Here is a 22171-nt window from a genome sequence, read left to right on the forward strand (position 1 = left end):
GTCTGGTAATACAATGAAGAAAATGATTTAAGAACGTTTCTGAGCCCTGGTTTTCACATCTGTAAAATGGTAACAAATAATTCATAAAATTACTGAGATGATCAAGTAACTATATATAAGCCAATATGTTTTAACATTTTAGTGTAGTTTCCTCACATTTGTTCACATTTTACTTCTACATTTTATTTGTAGAACATATGATTAGATAAATTCCTTACATAAAATATTTTGGTACTCAAATGATAGCTAAATTCTGTTTTTGATGGATGTGAAGGTTAGAAGTAAATTGTATTAACTAAGGATTGTAACCACTGATACCAGTTCAACAGCAAGAATTAGATCCTTCGATATCATGTGTTTGGGGACAGGATCGAGTCAAACTCATTCTGGGAAGAACTCAATCTTGAATAGACGCCAATCGGAAACATGAATGGGAAATTCAATTTTTGTCCAAATTCTCACGTTGACTTTTTTTTCCTCCCCCTGTTTCTTTGCCAGCTTATTCTCTCCAGTTGGGAAGGAGGCTACAACTTACAGTGTCAGGGCCTCGCCAGTGCAGGGGAGGCCGACATCCGGGTGAGTCAGCCACCTGTAACCGTCTCTCCTTCCACATACGACGGTGGAAGCTGGGGTTAGATAAAGAAATGCTCTCCCGTCCTAACAGAAATGCTTGCTTGGGGGACAGACCGAATGAACCATGGTGCATCCGTGCAGTGGGTCCCTCGCAAAGTGGATGAGGATATGACCGCTGTCCTGTTACAGAATAATCTCTGGGATGTAGCTCAGCGGGAAGGAGCAGCCCGCAGACCGTGCTTACAGCACAGTGCCTTGTGGGCAAGGAGTGATAGGAATATGTGTATATTTGCTTATGTTTCTAAAAAGAAACAATGGCAGAATAAACCAGACGCTAACAAAATAGTTTCCTTTGGGGGGAGGGAACAGGTCAGAGGGGATAGGGACGGAAGCTAGACTTCTCTGAATGTACCTTGTCTTATATTTCAGAACCAGTTGGTGTTTTTACATAATTATAAAACAAATTTTAAAAGATTACAGGGCAGCCTCCCCCCAGATATCTCGGAAATAAACTAAATTAATATACCCATATATTAAGTTGTTGACATAACCACCCAAAGAAGTATTTCAAGTGCCTTTAAAACGGTGTTTTGACTGCATATCCCAAGTGAGATGCATCTTAACAGCATTCAGTAACGTGGGGGGCTGCTATTATTAATAAAAATATTGGTATTGCTTGTTGTGAGACTATTATAGGTACACTTAGGGTAAGCTATATAATAATGCTATTATTACAACTAGTATTTGAAACATAGAAGAAAAGAAACTAAAACCCAGTAATTACAGATTCAAATTGGGAATAGCAGAATTAACTTTATTCTTTCTAAAAACAAATGTGTTTTTTAGCTCTGTGTACAGGAAAGGCCTAGTTAGTCTCTGACACAACCCAGCAATGATACCAAAATTGTGCTCTCTAAATGTAATCCACCAGAAGATTTAGGATTCTTAGCGAGATGGCCGATTCCTGATTGGGGTGGGAAATGTATATGAGAAGAATCCAGGACATCTTGTGACAGAGCAAGGAAGCTACCCAAGACCACTAGGGTCATGACAAGAAGATGTAGGAGCCACCTTGGAGGGACTCCCACGGCTAAAGGTGGGACAGTTTGAGTATCAAAAGGAATACTGACATACTACATTTATGAAAAACCGAGTTTAAAATGATACTAAAAAAAAACCCCTCATTGTTACCTTTTGAAGGTTGCTAGAACACCAAGAAGTTCTAGACAAAAAAATTAAAGGAAGAGAATCAAACATGTATCTTGCCTTTCATATGTAAGTTTCCAAATAGCTAAAGAGGAAGAGCTCTTCTTATCAAGAGAAAAATGCATAAGTATGAAGAGAATTTGAAAATCACCATTTTGCAACTTCTGGTCAAGTAATGGATCTAGACGGCGGTCATCTGTAAATGATGAAAGTAATGGGTCAAAGTTGAATGGAAACTTCATAGTGATTCGATTAGGCTGTTAACACCCAAACTCACTGTTGATTTTAATATCAGAAGTTAGGTACCTCTTGATGTGATTCCATAGGAAGTACACAGAACCACGTCTGAAGTACGGTTGACCGTTGAACTACGTGGGTTTGAATCACGCTGGTCCACTTATACACAGACTTTTTTCAGTACTAAATACTACAGTACTGTACAGCCCGCGGACGCGGAGGAACCACGCTACAGACGGCTGGCTGTAAGTCGTACACAGATTTTCGATGTGCAGAGAGGGTCAGCGCCCTAACCCCTGTGTTGTTCAAGGGTCAACTGTATTCTTGCCCCAAACCTTAAACCTGAGTCCAGTTAAGCCTCTAACCCTTATTGCTGTTTACAGAAAATGGGGGGGAGGGGCGGGTAGAGAAACAAGTTAAACCACAAGAGGAAGAAACAGTCATCCAAATCCATATTAGGAGTTCTGTACAACTGATCTAGTTTAAGAAAGAAAAGACGGGAAACAGGGGAGCAGAGAAAGGGAACTGTTACTGATTAGAAGAAACTTAAGAACCACGTCAAATAAATGCAAGCTGGACCCTGATCCTGATTTAAACAAACCAATAAAAAGACACTTTTGAGAAAATAGGTGGATTTGAAGGTGGATGGACTATTAGAAGACATTAAAGATTCATTAATTTTATTAAATAAGAGATAAGATAGTGTCTCGCCTAATGAAACTTAAAAGCTTTTGCACAACAAAGGAAACTATAAACAAGAGGAAAAGACACCCCTCAGAATGGGAGAAAATATTTGCAAATGAATCAAGGGACAAAGGATTAATCTCCAAAAATATATAAACAGCTCATGCAGCTCAATATTTTAAAAAAAACAACCCAATCAAATAATGGGCAGAAGACCTAAATCGGCATTTCTCCAAAGAAGACATACAGATGGCCAAGAAACACATGAAAAGCTGCTCAACATCACTATTGGATAAATGCAAATCAAAACTACAATGAGGTATCACCTCAAAATCTACAGACAACAAATGCTGGAGAGGGTGTGAAGAAAAGGGAACCCTCCTGCACTGTTGGTGGGAATGTAAACTGATACAGCCACTATGGAGAACAGTACGGAGGTTCCTTAAAAAAACTAAAAACAGAACTACCATACGACTCAGCAATCCCACTACTGGGCATATGCCCTGAGAAAACCATAATTCAAAAAGACACATGCACCCCAATGTTCATTGCAGCACTAGTTACAACGGCCAGGACATGGAAGCAACCTAAATGCCCATTGACAATTAAATGGATAAAGACGTGGCAATATACACAATGGAATATTACTCAGCCATAAAAAGGAACGAAATTGGGTCATTTGTAGAGACGTGGATGGACCTAGAGACTGTCATACAGAGTGAAGTAAGAAAGAGAAAAATATCGTATATTAATGCATACATGTGGAATCTAGAAAAATGGTACAGATGAACCGGTTTGCAAGGCAGAAATAGAGACACAGGTGTAGAGAACAAACGTATGGACACCAAGGGGGGAAAGGGGGTGGTGGTGGTGGGGGGAATGAACTGGGAGACTGGGATTGACATGTATACACTAATATGTATAAAATAGAAAACTAATAAGAATCTGCCATAATAAAAATTTTTTTAAAAAGATAGTGTCTTGGTGGTTATGTGCAAGTCTCCCCATCTATTAGAAGTTGTTATAAACTGATACTTTGTATTTGCTTATGTTACATTTCCCCCCTCTAGAAAAAGTGGTAGGAAACAGAATTGATTCCACAAATTGGAATCATACTGAAAATTTTGAAGTTCAGAGATAGATGCCAGAGGGTTTGCATTCCTTACTCTTCCTGCATTTGTGAATATTTGAAAATTTCCATAATAAAAACATGGGTTATTAATAAGAGGTGGTAGAAACCTTTTAATTAAAATTTTAAGATGAGCATTTTTGAACATCTTCCAAAGCTATAATACAAAAAGTAAGATGTATAGCTTTCTCTACGCCCGTTTCCCTCGTTATCGCAGACTAGCAACTCTGGGACGCCGTACAGTTCCTCTCAAAGCCACTGTTGTGTGTGTTTACTTGTGGTTTAATATTTTTGAAGGTTGATTCCCTCAAACGTTTACGATGGGGCCAGCACACCTTATGATTGTCTTCATGGGAAATAAATAGTAGAGCCTTAAATTCTAACTTCCAAGCTCCTCTTACAGTGTCTCCTCTTCTGTTTAACCGTGAGTGCCGAGAGCCCGGTGCCTTTAGTGAAAGCGCCTCCCTGCCATGGGGACTGCGTGAGGGACCTGGGAGGGAAGCCAGCCCTCGCTGCGACCGGCCGGGGCCGGGGGTTGAAGGGCGGAGAAGCGCCTGGATTCTTCATCTTTTCTTCAGAGGAAAAGACATGAAAGGGTTCGTCCTAGACTGCTCTCGGGGAGCATATGATGTTTAAGGGACAAAATATGAACAATAAAGGAGCAGAGAAGAATCAGAATCCGTGGAACAGCGGTCGTGACCTGCCAAGCCCTGAGCGGAGGTGAAGGAGACCGTCTCCGCCTCGGAGTCACTTACCGCCCAGCGGGAAGGAGACTTGTTCGTGATTGTGGAGATTGACGATAGAGGCGTAAAGAAATTTGGGACCACAGATGAAGAAGGGCATGACTCAGCCCGAGACAGGAGGGTGAGGTCACGTCCCAGAGCAAGGTGGCATTGGAGAGGAGTGCTAACGGGATGCCAGGACCATGCCAGACGAGAGGTAGGGGCGGCGTGCGGGGGCAGCAGGGCTCCGGGGAACGGAAACGGCCGCTCGAGCAGCACACAGGATGCGGGGGGTGTGCTCGGAGGAGGACAGTGGACACAGCAGACCCCAGGCCCGCGGAGAGCCTGTCTCAACCGAGGAATCACAGACTTGGTTCTGTAGGTGCAGAGGAGCAACTTGACCAGTTACTGTAATTTAGAAAGAATTCCTTTCACCAGAGGGGGCTGGATTGCTGGGAATAAGGAAAAGCTGGAGGCAAAGACGCCAGGTGAGATGCCTTCCCGATAGTCTGGGAGCCAGGCGCGCTGGTGAAGCACAAGGGGGGAACGCAGAGGCGGGCGGCACTGGGGTGGCGGCGCGCCTCACCTTGTCTTTTTCCCGTTTTACGTTCCGTACAGGTAGCCAAAGTGTTATGGTGGTACTACTTCTCCAAATTAATAGAGTTCCTGGACACGATCTTTTTTGTGTTGCGGAAAAAAACCAGCCAGATTACCTTTCTTCACGTATACCATCATGCCTCTATGTTTAACATCTGGTGGTGCGTTTTGAACTGGATACCTTGTGGGCAAAGTAAGTGAAGTTGTCGGTTCTCCAGTTCTATGTGATGGGTCTCCCGTACTGAACGTTGCACACCATCAGGAGAGAGAACTGGGCCCGGCCCAGCCTGCCCGTCACACGGGGAAGCACACCTTTGCCAGTGGCCGTTTCGTTTCTTGTCTTTGATCCTGGCAAAATCTTTGAGTATTACGATAAATTTTTTAAATGTTTTCTTTTCCATGCACCAAATGCCCAATGGCCGGAAACCCACACCGCAGCTGGAGCAGTTTTACTTCATTAACTGCAGCTGTAAAAAATACAGCACCTTCCACAGTCAACACTTAGCTGCGGTACACGTTGAGTCACGTCAGCTTTGGGGGCTTGTTTGTCCATTCTGAAAAATTCAGGTCGTGTCGTCACTGTGACCCACCAGAGCAGTGGCTTTCAATTTTTTTTTTTTTTCTTTTACTGAGAGCTCAATAAGTAATACGTTTTATATCACAACCCAATGCCCTCATTCATATGTATACATTTTGTATGAAGCAAATTTCATGAAACAGTATTTAGCCCGGCTCTGTGTGATGCACTTTATTTTTGGCTGCGTTGGCTCTTCGTTGCTGCACACGGGCTTTCTCTAGTTGTGGCGAGTGGGGGCTGCTCTTCATTGTGGTGGGTGCACTTCTCATTGCGGTGGCTTCTCTCGCAGAGCATGGGCTCTAGGTGTGCGGGCTCAGTAGTTGTGGCTCGAGGGCTCTAGAGCGCAGGCTCAGTAGTTGTGGCGCACGGGCTTCGTTGCTCCGCGGCATGTGGGATCTTCCCGGACCAGGGCTCGAACCCGTGTCCCCTGCGTTGGCAGGCGGACTCTTAACCACCGTGCCACCAGGGAAGGCCTGTGATGCACTTTAAAAAAGAAAAAAATTGATCTCACTTTTTCAAAAAGCTAATGACAACTCCCACTATTATTGATTTCACAATTGACTGATGTGTCGGTTATACGACCTGCAGTTTGAGAAACGCTGAGCGTGAGAGAACAGTACTTTGATAGTTATTGTCTTGTACCCAAGAATTTAAAAGTATTCTGTGAAAAATCAGAACACGTAAAACTTAAAATAATTTTGTCCTAGGATTTAGAAGCTTGTAGAGATGGTATTTTTTTAATACCCCAAGGGTATTTGCAATACATCACTGACGGTGAAGATGCAAATTTAAACTCCAGTGTGAAGAAAAATTGTTGGGGGTGCAGCAGAGAGAAAAGAGACGCCTTCACGTGCCTCCTAGACCGACATACTCCGGTCTTGGTTATTAGGATTACAACAGGCTTGCACTGTAATCAAAATATAGGCTGAGATCAATACCGCAGGGCTGTTGTCAAGGTTAAAAGTATGTTTTACGATTAACTCACTGAAGCATCTAAAAGTCGGTCTTGAATAATCACCTTGTAAAGACATCATATTTCATTCACAGGAATTCTGTGTGTGTGATGATTTCTATTCAAGCTAGAATATTATAAAAATTAGCAACTACTCTTCTTTATTGATGGAAATGAAAACTCAGGTTGGTAAAGAAACATCACTGATATTGTGCTGCCTGGTACTCTGAAACTATATTTGTGTTTTCACATAAATTCACTGCCCTGACAAGGTATTCCAGCCCGTGTATGAGGACTTGCTAGATTCCTGGTGGTGTTCCCCTTGTTTCTTATTCATTGACTTGATCTGTCTAGATCACTACTCCAGGATTGGGAAACCAGGCGGGAGAATTTAAATTGATTAGTTAACCAACGTATGTGCAGTGCCTTTTAATTTATATAGTATTATCTCATTTAATCACATCTCACTCTTAAGAGATAATTACTCTACACCTATGTTCCAGATGAGAAACAAACTTTACAAACTAGTATGTCCAAGGGGACAGAACTATTAGGAGGTCCCCTGGCTCCACAGCCTGTCTCCTCTCCCACAGGGTTGATAGCTCATAGAGGCATAGCGCTCACTTTGTGCTGGGCCCCGTTCCGAGCCCTTTGCCTGCATTGATTGATGTCATCCTTACGAGTTCCCTGTTTCCATCTCCGGCACCTTACCTCTTGCAGCTCAGTCCTTTTGACCCTTGGTTGGCCCAACCTAGAACTTAGCCCTCACTCCTTGGTTTCCTGAAACACGATTCACCCACGTTGATGTCAGAAGATTTCACGAAGGTGATGGCAGGGGAAGGGGAATTCCATGGCACAGCTCAGCACAGGAGAGGTCCTAAAACTGGATTTTAGACATTCTTTGTTCCAGAAGTCCACAAGGTGGCTTGGCTGCTGGGAAAGTCCCATATGCCCGCCTCTCCCCTGCCCCAGCCTCTTATCCTGCTGGACCTTTTCTCTCCCCTGTATTCTCCTACCTTCTGCAGCATCTTCTGGCTCTAGGTCCCTGCCAGGTAGATTTTATTTACTTAACTACGAAGAGCAATACCTTTTCCTTGACTCCTTAGCACCCTGTTCAGCCATGAACGAAGGCTCTTTCTACAATCAAAATGGCTCATCAAAGGTTTAGGTAAAGCAAAGACACTTCCTCAGATTCTGCCACCTGATTGGATGGTGGTAATGACAGAAGCAGCAAAGCCTTTTCAAATCGGGGGTTACCTGTTTGGTCGGCACCGACTGAAAGCCTACACCAGGTTAGTCCCTCCGGCTAGGTGACCTCGGGTGAATCCCCGGATAATGGCACAGGAATCAGGGTGGATTTTGTTAGTGCCATATTGTTATTTGTCTTCAATTGTGATGTACCGGAAGACTGTTACTTGACAACGAAGGATCGTACTTTCTAGAAGAACAGTAATTTATACTGTACTCTTCTAGGTTTCTTTGGACCCACGCTGAACAGTTTCATCCACATCCTCATGTACACTTACTATGGGCTTTCTGTGTTTCCGTCCCTGCACAAGTATCTGTGGTGGAAGAAGTATCTCACGCAGGCTCAGCTGGTACGTCCCCCTCTGTCGGCTTTTCTCCACGCGAAGCCTCTGCATGTCCTCAGGCCCAGGCCCTGGCGGTCAGAGGCTTTCCTGTGTGTGGTGAGGCTGCCTATTTTCCTCTAAACATGGACTTTTAAGAGTGAAACCTTGTTTGTTAAAACGTCTGTATGAATCCTTTTGAAATTAATGTCTGTTAAAGCGTTTTTACCTAAATGATTTCAACTGCGATTTTTCCAGGAGAAAATTAACCGTGGCCGATTTTATACACTTCCTGATTTCGAGCAAGGTTTCCGGATAGGACGGTGGGCGGCTTCAGCGCCGCCTTGTCTGTCTGAGCGCCGCGCGAGCAGTCGGTTTCTAGGCGCCTGAGTGCGGAGTGGTTCTGCCCTTGCCGCCCTGCAGGTGCAGTTCGTGCTCACCGCCACCCACACCCTGAGCGCCGTCGCGAGGCCCTGCGGCTTCCCCTGCGGCTGCCTCGTCTTCCAGGCTTCTTATATGCTGACGCTGGTCATCCTGTTCTTAAACTTCTATGTTCAGGTAAGTTAAATACAAACATTCCGCTCCGAGACACTAGACGGTGCACTTCTGCATTATGTATTTAATTCCACCAAGTAAAGATTATAGTAGCACAGGCTTGTTGATAAATTCAAATAACAGAGGTGCACACAGTACAGAGTGAAACCTGCATTCTTAACTCCTCTCCCTGTGTCCTCCTCCTCAAAGGATAACCACTGTTAAGGGTCCGGTGGGCATGTGGTTAGACGTTTTTCAATGCACGCCTATAGTTTTATCAAAACTACGCCCTCAAGTCAGGTGTCTGCACCACGCTGCCAGCCTGCCCTCTGAAAGCCAAACACTGGGTACGGTAACACAGATCCAGGAATTCTGTATCAACGGAGGAAAACATGGGCTAAATGAACTTCATATTAAAAACCTGTTCCCATGTCATCTACTGCTACACTGTAGACTTACTGTTTATTTGGAGAAAAAAAATTATTTTAAGGCGAACCAGTATGGAAAGGTCACGTTGACTTTTTAAGTGTCATTTTCTTTTTAACTAACCGTTTCAGTGGAAGAGATTTTCAAAATGCAGTTTCAAAGCGACTGTTACAAGAGAACTGATGGCAGTGGGAACAGCACAGGCCTCACGTGGTTGTAGATTTTAAATCGCTCTCCTTCGTGGGCTGCGGAAATAGAAAGCTTCATAAGAAAAATGAGAACATAGTTTATTCAAAACAGTACTTTTGAAATTGTATTCAACTGTGTTTTCTCCTGCTTTGCTGATTTTTTAGTTTGGGTTGACTTTCAGCAAATGCATAGTGGTTTTACACAGGACACCTGTGGGAACGGAACTTTGGACAGCTTTTCAGCTCTTGTCTTTCTGAACGGGGACTGGCCATGCTTTGTCTTTTGTAAGAGATAAATTTGAGAATTTCTAAAGAAATAACCATTGAGAGAACCAAACAAAGCCGCCACCCAGCCCTGCCGCCACCCCCCCAAAATTGCTCAGTGTTGCAGGAAGGCGAAGGGAATCAGTCACCTTGGTGTTGAAACGTGAAGGGTAGCCCAGCAGGGGGCAGTGGCGGTCAGAGCGGGAGGGGGGGGGACTCCATCTGCTGCTTCACGCGGAGTCTTAGTCCTTTAAAGCTGAGTGTATGCTTTTCAGCCTTGACCCTTGTTGATGCTATTGCTTAAAAAAAAAAAAAAAAGTGGGAGGAATACGAGAACGCAAATCAAGCCAAAAGCCCAGGTACTAGTACTTTTAAGGTAACGGCACTTTTTCACTTGAATTGTATTTTTTAAAAATTACATCCTTAAATAAGTCATGGGGATGTAACGTACAGCGTGGTGACTTTAGTTAATAATAGTGTAGTTCATACTTGAAAATTGCTAAGAGATTAGATGTTAAAAGTTCTCATCTCAAAAAAGAAAAGTTCTGTACCTATTTGTGGTGCTGGTAAACTAGACTTTGTGATCATTTCACAATAGATACAAGTCAAATCATGTTGTACACCTGAACTAACAATGTTGCATGTCACTTGTACCTTGATTTTTTTTTAAAAAGTTCCAAAAAATCATATTCTTTCCAAGTAAGCAACTAATGCAGAATAGCTTGAATGCTAATCCCATAAAGCTTAATACATAAATACTAACCTGATGTGGATAAGGCAAAAGAAACAACTTTTCATTGTTGGAATTCATGCATCCGTCTTGTTTTTACCCTATTGTTATTTTTAACCCAAAGCTTAAAAACTGTCATATTACAAACAAGAACTCTTACTAGAAAGTTCAGTACCCAGTGAAAATCATGCATTGTTTTAGACCATATGTCACATTATAGACAAGGTCTTATTAAAAGATCCTCTTGTCTCTCTCTCTTCACCATGTACACAACCAACAGACGTACTGGAAAAAGCCAATGAAGAAAGATGGGGAAGAGCCACGTGCAGGGAAAGAAGTTAGGAATGGTTTTTCCAAAGCCTACTTCACTGCAGCGAATGGAATAACCACCAAGAAAGCACAATAAATGTTGCGTAAGACAAAGCGTGTACACTAGCCTAACAGATCCACTTGTTTTAAAGCAAAGCCTGAATGGAAAGTTGCATAAACTGATTTCTTCTGAGTTTATAAATCATTTGTACCGGGAATGTAGTAATACATTGCTAATAGGTTAATCTGTTGGCACGCTTCCCTCAGCAGTGAGGCAACAACTGTGCAGACCTCAGAGCTGGTGCGACTTCTCTCCTTCCCGCGCCACCTGGCCCCTCAGCAGACACGGTCCTGCTCAAGCCTCCCGCACCTACAAAGCCAGGGCCCAGGGAGCACCGTTTCCCGCAGCAAGTCTGCAGATAAGAAGTTAGAGTTTTGTTCAGATTAAAACGTTTAAAACAAAAGGCTAATTGTCTTCTAAATGCAGGGTCTGCTCTGCTCTATCTTCAGCAATAACTCTCAGTACATAAAGTAATCAGTCCATTTGTTCCTTTACGAATCAACCCCAGAAAATATTCACATGGTCACATAAATGGAAAACCCAGCAAAAACTTTCCTCTCTCGTTGGTCTCTAGAGTCCCACAACTACTCCTAATTCTCAACTTAGTGACATGGTAATAAAGTGTGTGTGTGTGTGTATATATATATATATATATATATTTTTTTTTTTTTTTTTTTTTTTTTTTAGTTCGAAGAAAAATCTTCTACCAAACCTTCATAGCTCAGGGGCTTGGGTAGGGAGTAGTTCCTCAGTTTGAATTGGGTTTCCTTGATTATTCATATATTCACATCTACCTCCGACGTTAAGGTGCCCCAGGTTAGGATACAGATGCAATGCTCAGTTTTAAAAGCAGGATCTGACTTTGCCCATTTCCTTTCTGACAAGGACTCGAGTCCGGTGGGCCCTTTTTCTTAGAATGATGTCACTGGACTATTAATAAGTCAGAATTAATAGAGCATTGGGGACAAAATAGACATTGAACTTGCCGACGATTTCTTATGAGCCTCCCTGTCAGTATTATCTCCCCAAATACCTGCTATCACTCTTTGCAGGTTAAGTTTTTGAAAATAGGAAGAAAAAGAGGGCTCTGGGAAGGTTCTGGCACCGAGCCACAACGAAAAGCACCAGTTTGGCAAACTCGGCGCTTCCTTTCCCCGCTCTGAGTACACGAGCTCCACTGAGAAGCACGAGGGCAGAGGAGGGCTGGCAGGACCATCTCCCTTCTGCCAGCGGTGGGGCTATTATTTACTATTAAATTGTCCCCAGAATGGAAACTGAGGAGATTTTCTGGAGATTTATACACTGTAAAATTTTTATACCCTATAAAACAAGATTTGCCAACTTTATCTTCCTTCCTACCTTATTTTAAGAAGTTTTTAGGTCATAACATGGACATCAGAGGCTTAAGTGCCAGAAAGGCATTTTCACTGTTGCCCCAACACATTACAGTCTGTTTGGGAACGACTTTGTCCTTTTGGGGGCATTTCTTTTTTTCTTTTTTTTAATGAGTTATTTGGGAAAAAAAGTTTTATTTAAACTACAGGAAAACAAAAAAACCACAGACTTCGGTACTGACACATACACCAATGAAACCAACTCTTCTGTTTCCTGTAAACGCCCCTGGGGATTCTGCTGCACTGCAAGGTGCCTGACCTCAGTCCCGTCTTCCCGGTGAGGGCGTCGTGCCCTGTAGCCCCTTCTCTGCCAGCTGACCCATTTCTACCGAACAGACGTCTTCTGTCTGATGCCCCCTTCCTCTTGGAGCTTTCTAAATAACTTCCTAGAACCGACTTGCTTTAGGGTGTTCAATCCCCACTTAATCCCCGTCACGTCCTACCTGCACGGTTACACGTCTCGTCCTCTCCCAGAAACTCACACTTTACAACAGGGCTCGCTTCGAGCGCGGCTCAGCACTCCTCTGTGACAAAAGCCGCGACAGACTGAGGACGAAGCACCCTGGAGCAGCTGTGGGCTCTGGTCCAGTTTTAGGTCTCAGACATGAGCTAAACTCTGTTACCAAAGTGTACTCACCGCAAGTAAAAACGAGGCTCAGAAGACAGACATCACTGGTCAGTCACTGGCTCCAGCTTATTTTTAATCGTCACTGAGGCCCTGGGCTCACCACTTGGCCTCATACCTGCAGTTCTGGATGCTTCGACGGGCTTCATATCTGCACAACAAGGAGGGAAGCATCCTTCGGCCGAAGGAGAAAGCCCAGGCAGCTGGAAACCTCTCTGATCAAAGGGAAAAACTTGGTTAGTTTACACTTTCAAGCTCAAATTTGGCTAGAGGTTTCAGGATGCTTATTTCCAACTTGGTCTTCAATTCTAGGGAAGCTTAATGAAACACTTACTGCCTTAAACCATTCAAGGGCTGGTAAAAAAAAAAAAAAATACAGAGTTTTATAAAGTCTTAGTCACAAAAACTGAATCAGGCAAATATCTTCACCTGTTTCTGTTACAATTTTAAACAAAATGTTTACTTTTAATGTGATTTTCCTAAAGCAAAGCTTTAAAAATCTGTATAATCTGTTAAAAAAAAAGTTTTTTCCCCAAATAAATTTCCTCTTACTCATAGGTATGAACACATTTAAATGAATATTGTAAGCATATATGTTGCTAATTCCATTTCTTTTAAGTAACAGAATGGAATGTTTACTTAATGGAGTTAAATATAGAAATTTCAACCCGTTGAAATTATACACTGAACTATTTAGGCATCCTGTGCAGGGGGGAAGTCCCCCCCCCATTAGAGAAGTATTTTTAAGGCAAAATGCTGTTTCCTGTGATGGACAGCTAGCACTGTGTGAGAGACCAGTCTAGTTCTTTCTAGTGTTTCCATGTCATTTTATGTTTCTGGGGACTTCCTTATTTGGAAAATAAGGATATCACTTTCTCGGTTTTCCTTTGAAAATACTTATATGTTAACAACATAGTATCATGATTGGGGCAGCTGGGGAGGCAGGAGAAGCCATTTTCTTTCGTAGATAAAAAGCATTCTGTATAATTGTTGTATAATAAATTGATTTGTACACTAAAGTATGTTGTGATTCTTTTTGTTTGGTTCAAAGAAGTTAAAATGTGTTCTACATGCTGTTCCAAGTGACCTATTACGCAGGAATTTTTTTTTTTTTTTTTTTTGGCCGTACGCGGGCCTCTCACTGTCGTGGCCTCTCCCGTTGCGGAGCACAGGCTCCGGACGCGCAGGCCCAGCGGCCATGGCTCACGGGCCCAGCCGCTCCGCGGCACGTGGGATCTTCCCGGACCGGGGCACGAACCCGCGTCCCCTGCATCGGCAGGCGGACTCTCAACCACTGTGCCACCAGGGAAGCCCTTTTAAGGCTACTTTAAGCCTATGGGCTTTGATAGACTCCACTAGAAATAGTAACGTTCAGTTGCAAAGCTCATCAGCTCGACCTTCCCAGTGCTGTATATTACACTCGGGATACAGAAGTGACCCAGATGAAACATGTGCCCTTAGAGTTCATAGTCTGGTAACGTAGACGGAGAAACGTTTAATTATAAAATAACAAGTACTGAAAACAGCTTACCTCGAAAACTTTCCCAAAGGAGACAGTGCCTGAGCTGTACTTGCCGGGTGAGGAATTCTCCAAACAGACAAGGAGGAAACTTTGTCCCAGGCAACTCCAGAGGTTAAACCCCCGGGACCAATGGGAGTCGCGATCCCGTCCGCAATGGTGAGGCACTTCCTCCAGTGTCCCCCACGCGCCAGGCGCCACACTAGCGTTTGGGATAAAATGGTGAAGAGGTCAGACAAGGTCTCTGCTCAAAGAGCTCTCGTCCAGGGGACACCCCCCCCCAGAGGGAAAACGGGGGTTATCACAAAATGGTAAGAATGTGCTGTTTATGCTGTTAAACGTGTCGGGATTCAGTCTCCCCTCATCCACGTGGGGAACCAAAGATGAATGCTGAGGCCACTGTTTATTCCTGATTCAGCTCACAACACCGTGCTACTTACTCCTGGCTCAAGAAAAATGACCAAGACAACTGAAACACCATCACCGGGTGAGAATAATCACACTTTTGCAGTCTATTTGAAGTTTTGTTCTTCTTTTGATAACCAAAAAAAACCAAACTAGTGCACCGTTTACTAGTGTCCAAGCCAAGAAGCAGAACCACTAGGTGATACCCACATATATCCCTACAGAACTTGACCTTACACAGCTGTGGGAGTGATTAAGCAGCCTCTGTAAGGCTGTTGTCGTCACGTCTGATGTTGAAGCTCGAAGTCTCCATGGCAGACAGTCGGGAACAGGGGGCAGAGATGGAAACGGGGAAGACGGAGAGCGAGTCCTGAGCTGGAGCTCCCGAGGACAGACTGCCAGCCTAGCTGCCTCCGACCCTGCAGATGAGGGTGACCTGCAAGAGCGACAGGGCCTGTGTCACCGAGCTGTGCACACACCTGGCCCAGAGGAGGAGCTGACAGAGGGTCGGGGGAAGGCAGAGTAGCTGCGGGCCCAGCCTCTGCCTCGGGGCACCGAGGGGAGTCAGCAGACAGGCCACGGGGCATGTGCACACAAAATGGCAAACCTGCTCCTCTGCCCTGCAAGCCTCCCACTGGACTCTCTCTGTGGCCCCCTGTCACCAGAAAGGAACAGGAGCAGGGATTCTGGGAAATTCAGGTCAGCCCAGCCGACACATTACACAGCCACCATGTCCTGCTACAGACGGTTAAACATGCCTGTGCCACGTAAAGAAAGAAATCCAGTGACCCGGTGGAAAAACCAAAAGGCAAGCCCCTAGCTTACCTGAGTTCCCGGTAAGGGGTTTCAGCCAGTAGTGACCAGTGCTCTGGAACGCAGACGGCATTTGTCTCTCTATTATCAGGTCAGTACTAATGACCATATCATAAATGGGAGAATCAAATGATTAAATGACTAGAAACATAAGAGCTTTTGACCAAGTACAGCTGGGCCTCCCGCTCAAGAGATCCCAGTCCACGTGGCAACAAGCTTTTCCAGCTTTCCTGGACCAAAGCCAAAGCTGAGTTTTTTTCACGTTGGAGATTTATTGCTTTACTTAACATGCTAGTTTTCTAGCACCAAAATTCCAAACTGACACTTATTGTCCACATATTCTAACCACTCCGACACCCTGCCCACCTTTCTCACACACACACACATACACACACACACACACACACACACACACACACACACACACACACACCATTCCTTAGGCTCCTTGCAGAGGTCTCAGCTACACTGGCTTTGAGATACCCTGTATTAATCAGGATTCTCCAGAGAAGGAGAACCAATACCATATACATATAGATATCCTGATTTACAAAATATATGTATAAGTAACTTATAGATGGGGGAGAGATATTTTTCAGCAATTGGCTCCCAAAATTGTGGGAGTTGGCACGTGTGAAATCTGCAGGGCTGGCCAATAGGCTGGAAACTCAGGCAGAATTTCTGTGCTGCAATCTTGAAACAAAACTGCTTCTTCCAGCAACCTCAGTCTTTGCTCTTAAGGCCTTCAACTGATTGATCGAGGCCCACCCACTTTATGGAGGGTGATCTGCTTTACTCAAAGGCCACTGAGTGAGTTAAATGTTGATCACGTCTAAAAACGAAGTTAAACACTTTTAGACTCTATAAAGCTTACAACAATATACTGAAACATAGCTCATTAAAAAATTTTCAAGAAAAATGATGACAAATTGGGGTTGTAAAGATTGCTTTAGGCTGATTAAACTATAAATAAGCTGTATCACGTAACTTAATTATACAATGTATAAGCTGGTTTTCAGTCTACAGTCTTTAATCGTACTTATCCAATCATGAGCAAAGTTACTTTGCAGATGGCCTGAACTTATGTAGGTTTCACTTTCCTAAAATAAATTCACTCAACTGTATATACAACTTCATGCACCAGACTTTATTAGAGCACTTAGCAATTACTGAAAGGTGAATATTTCTCCTCTGCTAAAGCTGGTAGTTTTGTTAAAGTTCTACAGAAACTAGAACATTTGCAGATCAAATGAAAGAGTAGCTATTTCAAAATACAACACCATTTTCATCTGAGCTATGAAAATAAAAGTAAACCCTCCCTTAAAGAGATATACTAAGTAGTATATATACAGATGCTGAGGGTTCCCTGCCCCCAAATAACTTGAAGACACTTCTCAAAAATCAATTTTACTTTAAAAAAATCATTAAAAAAAAAAAAAAAAAGCAAATCACTCCAAGTTGCTAAACATCCTGAATTTCCTATTTTCTGACCAAATTTTAATACAAAAGGTTAACCTTTGTAAACAAATGGACAAACTACCAACGTATTACAGACAATTCCAACTTGACTGGTCTCGTGAATTCCGTTTGCAGTGAATGAGCACAGGGCATTAAGGCACCGCTGCTGTGGCCTGAGGCAGATTTATCTCCTTCCCGCGGCTCAGACTGGTGGAAAAGGAACAGGAGAACAGCAGTCAGTGGAGCCTGAACTATCCCCTTCCTGGTCTCGAGAACTCAGCACGCCAAAACGAATGTCGCTCCTTTTCATCGGCTCCATCCCTGACTCAGATAATTCACTGAAGTTGCATCTCACACGGCCACTGGATGCTAAGGTCAGTCAGTGCGATGGGGGAAACTGCCCGGGGTCAAAATCGCTCTCAAAATTCTCTTAAACATGTGCTGCTTTCAAGACACACATGCCGTGTCCTGACAGACTAATGCACTAGGTTATTTTTCTCTCTGGTGCTGGAGAAAAGACAGCTATTTCCTGGGTGAAGGGCCAGATAAAGTGGCTGGGCTGGCTCTCGGGGCCACCTTGTATGAAACAAATGCATGTTGTCAAGAACGAGGTTGTCACTGAGCCCAGCTGGGTGCTCACACAAGAGGCAGGTAGAAGCTGACGTCAACTGAGGCAACACAGCCTCCCACCGTCATGCAAACACTAGGGCGCATGCTCATTGAGAAGAATGGCAGACAGAACCACCTGTGCAATTTATTTCTCCATTTCTTCCTGTGATCAGCACATATAATTTAATATAGGCATGACTGACATTAACTGGTTACCTATCCAACATCTGTTCTCCCCTTCTGCCTTATTAACAGAACCCCACTTTGCGGGAGGATGGTAATATGCTCAGTTAGATTCTTGCCACCCCAGATTCCCTTGTAACTAGGGAGGTTCACGTGACTCAACAAGATGCAGACAAAAGTCTATTGGTTTGGCTTCCATGAAAACTGTTTCCCTAATTTTAAAAGAAAGGGGAGAAGGACTTCCCTAGCGGTCCAGTGGTTAAGACTCCACACTTCCACTGCAGGGGGCGTGGCTTTGATCCCTTCTTGGGGAACTAGGATCCCACGTGCCACAGCCAAAAAAAAAAAAAAAAAGCGGTGGGAGAATAGATTCTAGTAGCACACGTCTTTTACCAAATCCCTCACCCATCCCCTTCTCCCTGCCTGAAGTATAGAACACATGCTTAGAGGCAGAGCTGCCATCCTGTGACCAAGAAGCCCAAAGCCACACGAAGGACGGCAAAGCAGAAGGTTAAAAGAACCTGGGTCCCTAACGACCACTTAAAGCTGCTGTTGCAGCCCTCCCGGCTGCTGCTTACAAGGTTAAAATTAAATCCCTTTTTGGTTTAGCCGCTGGAGTCTGATTTCTCTTACATAGGACCAACTATAACACGTACATTTAATTCGCATTTGATCCAATTCCCCACTAGGGCTGGGAATTCTAATATTCTTAGCCCAGATTAGTCTTTTACCCACATCCTCTTTCAGTACTATTCTGATTTGGAGATTTGTGATTTTTGTTTCCCCCAAATAAAATAGTAAGGTCTTCCTGATAATGAAAGTCATTCAAGGTATATAGGTACAAGGGTATTCACTACAGATTTATTTGAAATAATAATTTAAAGTAATCTGAATGTTCATCAATAGGAAATCACATGTATAAATTGTAGTAGGCCCATAAGCTAGAATACTTTACAGTTATTTAAAAAATTAGCAGATCCTTACTACTGACTTGGAAAGGAATCCTACTTCTGTTATTGAGAGAACAAAGGAACAGCAATACTCATATTTAGTATATCATTTATGTCACTTAAAATATACATAATTAAACTTATAAAGAGATTTGTATATATCCTTACATAAACATAGAGAAAATATCTAGAAGAACATATACTAAACAGTAAGGAGCTAGTTCTCTCAGGATCATAGAGAAGAGGGAGGGTTAGGGAGAGGGGGAAAAAGTTCATTCTTACTTTATAAATGTTATGCTGTTTGAGTTGATTACACAAAAGTAATTTGTATCTTGCACTAAATTCTAAAAATATAGAACAGCCTATATAGAAAGTAAAGTCACCTAAAACGTCACCACACAGAAATAACCACAGATGACATTTTGATGAATATCTTTGAGAATCCAGACCTCTTATTACATATGCATGTACCCACATGCTCTCATCCTCTGCAACACCACCCCATCCTTGGACAATTCTTTCTCGCCTTCTTCCTTTTTTTTTTTTTCCCCTTTTATAAATTTATTTATTTATTTATTTTTGGCTGAGTTGGGTCTTCGTTGCTGCACACGGGCTTTCTCTAGTTGCAATACATGGGCTTCTCATTGCGGTGGCTTCTCTTGTTGTGGAGCACAGGCTCTTGGCACACGAGCTTCAGTAGTTGTGGCTCGTGGGCTCTAGAGCACAGGCTCAGTAGTTGTGGCACACGGGCTCAGTAGTTGTGGCTCGCAGGCTCAGCAGCTGTGGTGCACGGGCTTCGTTGCTCCACGGCACGTGGGATCTTCCCAGACCAGGGCTCGAACCCGTGTCCCCCCGCACTGACAGGTGAATTCGTAACCACTGCACCAGCGGGGAAGCCCTCTCGCCCTCTTCTGGTGGCTTCCTCTCCCTTATCAAACTTCAACACGCTGGAACAGCCTGAGAATTCTGTCCTGGAACAACTGCCCTCTATAACTGGCCCCTAAGTCAACTCATCCAGTCTCGTGCTCACGCCTCTCTGCCATGAGTTTCAGTCCTGAACATCCACTTACCCACCTGACAACTCCATCCAGACGCTGAAGTCACAAATCAGATGTGTCAAATCAAGTCTTCAATATCTATCCATATCCTCCTCCTCCCCCGACCCATAAAACCAGACCTTTCCTAGTCTTCACTATTTCCTTACACGACACTGATTTCCACCCCGCTGCCCGAGCCCCAAAGCTGGAAGTTGCCCTTAATCCTGCTGTGTGTCCCCACCCACCACATGTAACCCACCAGCAACCCTTCCAGCTCCCTGTGCCCCGGCACCTTGACCTGACTTCCCACACCAACACACACGCGCCCTTGAGAACGGACAGCCCTTTACTTTTATCCCTTTCATTGCAATTAGAATCTAATCCAGTGTCCTTACTGTGGCCTGCAGGGCCCTAGGTGACCACCGGCACCACACACCCGCCTTCTGACCTCATCTTACACCGCTACACCCTCACTCCTTTTGTTTGGCCCTCACTGAATTCCTAGAACATACGAAGCTGCTCACGGCCTCCGACATCCTGTCCATTTCCCCCGAAGCGCTCCTGCCCCGCTCTCCCACCAGCGCTCCATCTCACCCGTCAAGTCTGAACTCAAATTTCACTTCCTTTGGAAGGTTTGGCTTGAACTCTCCTCCTTCCATACTATCAGATTCTCTCACCTCACACTTTTTTCCTTCTTAGCCTTTACCACTATCATGAATTCTTATCTGTTTGTTTACCATCTACCTTCCTACTAGAATGTACTCGCTATGAGGTGGAGGACCTCTTGCCTATTGTTCTACCCCCAGGATCTAAGACAGTACCTGGTACCTAAAGGACTCAACAGTTCATTGAGTGAGTGAACATATGAACATATGCACACTCATCTGACATTAAAAACAGATGGGGGGCTTCCCTGGTGGCGCAGTAGTTAAGAATCCGCCCGCCAATGCGGGGGACACGGGTTCGAGCCCTCGTCTGGGAAGATCTCACGTGCCGCGGAGCAACTAAGCCTGTGAGCCACAACTACTGAGCCCACGCACCACAAGTACTGAAGCCTGCGCGCCTAGAGCCCGTGCTCCGCAACAAGAGAAGCCATCGCAGTGAGAAGCCCGCGCACCGCAACGAAGAGCAGCCCCCGCTCGCCACAACTAGAGAAAAGCCTGCACGCACAGCAACGAAGACCCAATGCAGCCAAAAATAAAATAAATTTATTTTAATAAAGTGTAAATTGGTACAATCTTTTTTAAAAAAGTGGGATTTCGTCATAGAAGCTGCTTTGCAACAAGCTTTTACTTTTTACTCATGTTGAACATCTTTCAAGTCAATATAATCTAAGTCATTCTTTTTGATGGCAACATGGTATATCACATGAATGTATCAATCTACTTAACCAAACACTAGCTGGGCATCTAGATACCTTCCAATATCTCCCTACGAGAGTAGTGTGTAATACACGTTGGTCTACATGTCTTTGCACAGTCCGATTTCATCTTTAAGGTCATTTCCTAGAAGTGGAATGACTGCTGTCTCAGAAATCTCAAATCACAACTTGCGACACTGAAGGAGTTTTTAGAAAATCACCCACTTCATTTACTCTCAAATAAAATGAAACGGAACACACATTTTCAAAAAAGAAATACTAAATTCTTTAAGGTAAATGAAATTACATTCTTATTAAAATGTATTTGGATATGGTCTACTTAGGGAATCTAATTCTGACCTCTAGCTTGAAGAAAATCACAAAGTTGATAGCTGCTCAACAAGCCCTGTTATTAAATGCTGTAGGAATGAACAAGATAGTATTCGAAGAATCTAGCTGGGTGGGAGGGTGACTGTCCTTAAAGTGACTGTGTCCAAAAACAGAAGAGGTGGCAGTTGCTCTACACATTCCATATTTATTTACTCGGTGGGCCTGACGTCACTGCCAGAAAGCTCTTGGAGTGCTGGCCGCATGAGCCATTGGCCCATCCGGGAAGCATTAGGGATCACAGTGGCAATTCTATAAACTCTCTCCTTTAAAAGTCTCTCAGGGCTTCCCTGGGGGCGCAGTGGTTGGGAGTCCGCCTGCCGATGCAGGGGACACGGGTTCGTGCCCCGGTCCGGGAGGATCCCACGTGCCGCGGAGCGGCTGGGCCCGTGAGCCATGGCCGCTGAGCCTGCGCGTCCAGAGCCTGTGCTCCGCAACGGGAGAGGCCACAATGGTGAGAGGCCCGCGTAACGCAAAAAAAAAAAAAAGAAAGAAGTCTCAGAGTCAATCCTGTCTGGTTTCAAATCCCTCTTTGCCTTCGGAACTACCAAAAGACAGCCGTTCTCACCAGCTGCTGGTTGTACATCTCCCCATTTGCCCCAATCCACTCCCCTTCCCCACCCTCCTGAGCTCTTCCTCTCTAGCCCCTACAACTCAATCTCTTGGCAACAAAT

General features: G+C 44.1%; 2 protein-coding genes and 1 long non-coding RNA gene across 6 annotated transcripts in view; 1 reads left to right on the top strand and 2 right to left on the bottom strand.

Annotated features, from left to right (window-relative positions):
* ELOVL2 (ELOVL fatty acid elongase 2) overlaps positions 1 to 11392 on the top strand; it is a 99505-nt gene extending 88113 nt beyond the window's left edge. For 2 of the 3 annotated variants that reach the window (XM_059077777.2, XM_067006775.1), the window contains 5 exons: positions 499 to 576; positions 5170 to 5341; positions 8151 to 8275; positions 8669 to 8803; positions 10668 to 11332. In XM_059077777.2, coding sequence (XP_058933760.1) covers positions 499 to 576; positions 5170 to 5341; positions 8151 to 8275; positions 8669 to 8803; positions 10668 to 10793 — 636 coding nt within the window. In that variant the 3' untranslated portion in view covers positions 10794 to 11332. Of the gene's footprint in view, positions 1 to 498; positions 577 to 5169; positions 5342 to 8150; positions 8276 to 8668; positions 8804 to 10667 lie in introns of all 3 variants that reach the window. The other variant, XM_067006774.1, reaches the window with a different exon arrangement.
* A 1293-nt stretch (positions 11393 to 12685) lies between these two features.
* Positions 12686 to 15940, bottom strand: LOC136792041 (uncharacterized). 2 transcript variants are annotated; one of them, XR_010835176.1, is made up of 4 exons: positions 15308 to 15940; positions 14938 to 15136; positions 14308 to 14497; positions 12686 to 12991 (listed from the first exon to the last, which is right to left on the bottom strand). It is a non-coding gene; the product is annotated as an uncharacterized lncRNA (long non-coding RNA). The 2 variants fall into 2 exon arrangements; XR_010835175.1 differs by having other exon boundaries at positions 14938 to 15940.
* A 1048-nt stretch (positions 15941 to 16988) lies between these two features.
* Positions 16989 to 22171, bottom strand: part of SYCP2L (synaptonemal complex protein 2 like) — a 67899-nt gene continuing 62716 nt past the window's right edge. The window contains exon 30 of the mRNA XM_067043221.1: positions 16989 to 17178. Within this exon, the coding sequence (XP_066899322.1) occupies positions 17124 to 17178 (55 nt within the window). The 3' untranslated portion in view covers positions 16989 to 17123. The remainder of the gene's footprint in view (positions 17179 to 22171) is intronic.

Source organism: Kogia breviceps, chromosome 10, assembly GCF_026419965.1.
Source record: "Kogia breviceps isolate mKogBre1 chromosome 10, mKogBre1 haplotype 1, whole genome shotgun sequence".
NCBI classification, from domain to species: domain Eukaryota; kingdom Metazoa; phylum Chordata; class Mammalia; order Artiodactyla; family Physeteridae; genus Kogia; species Kogia breviceps.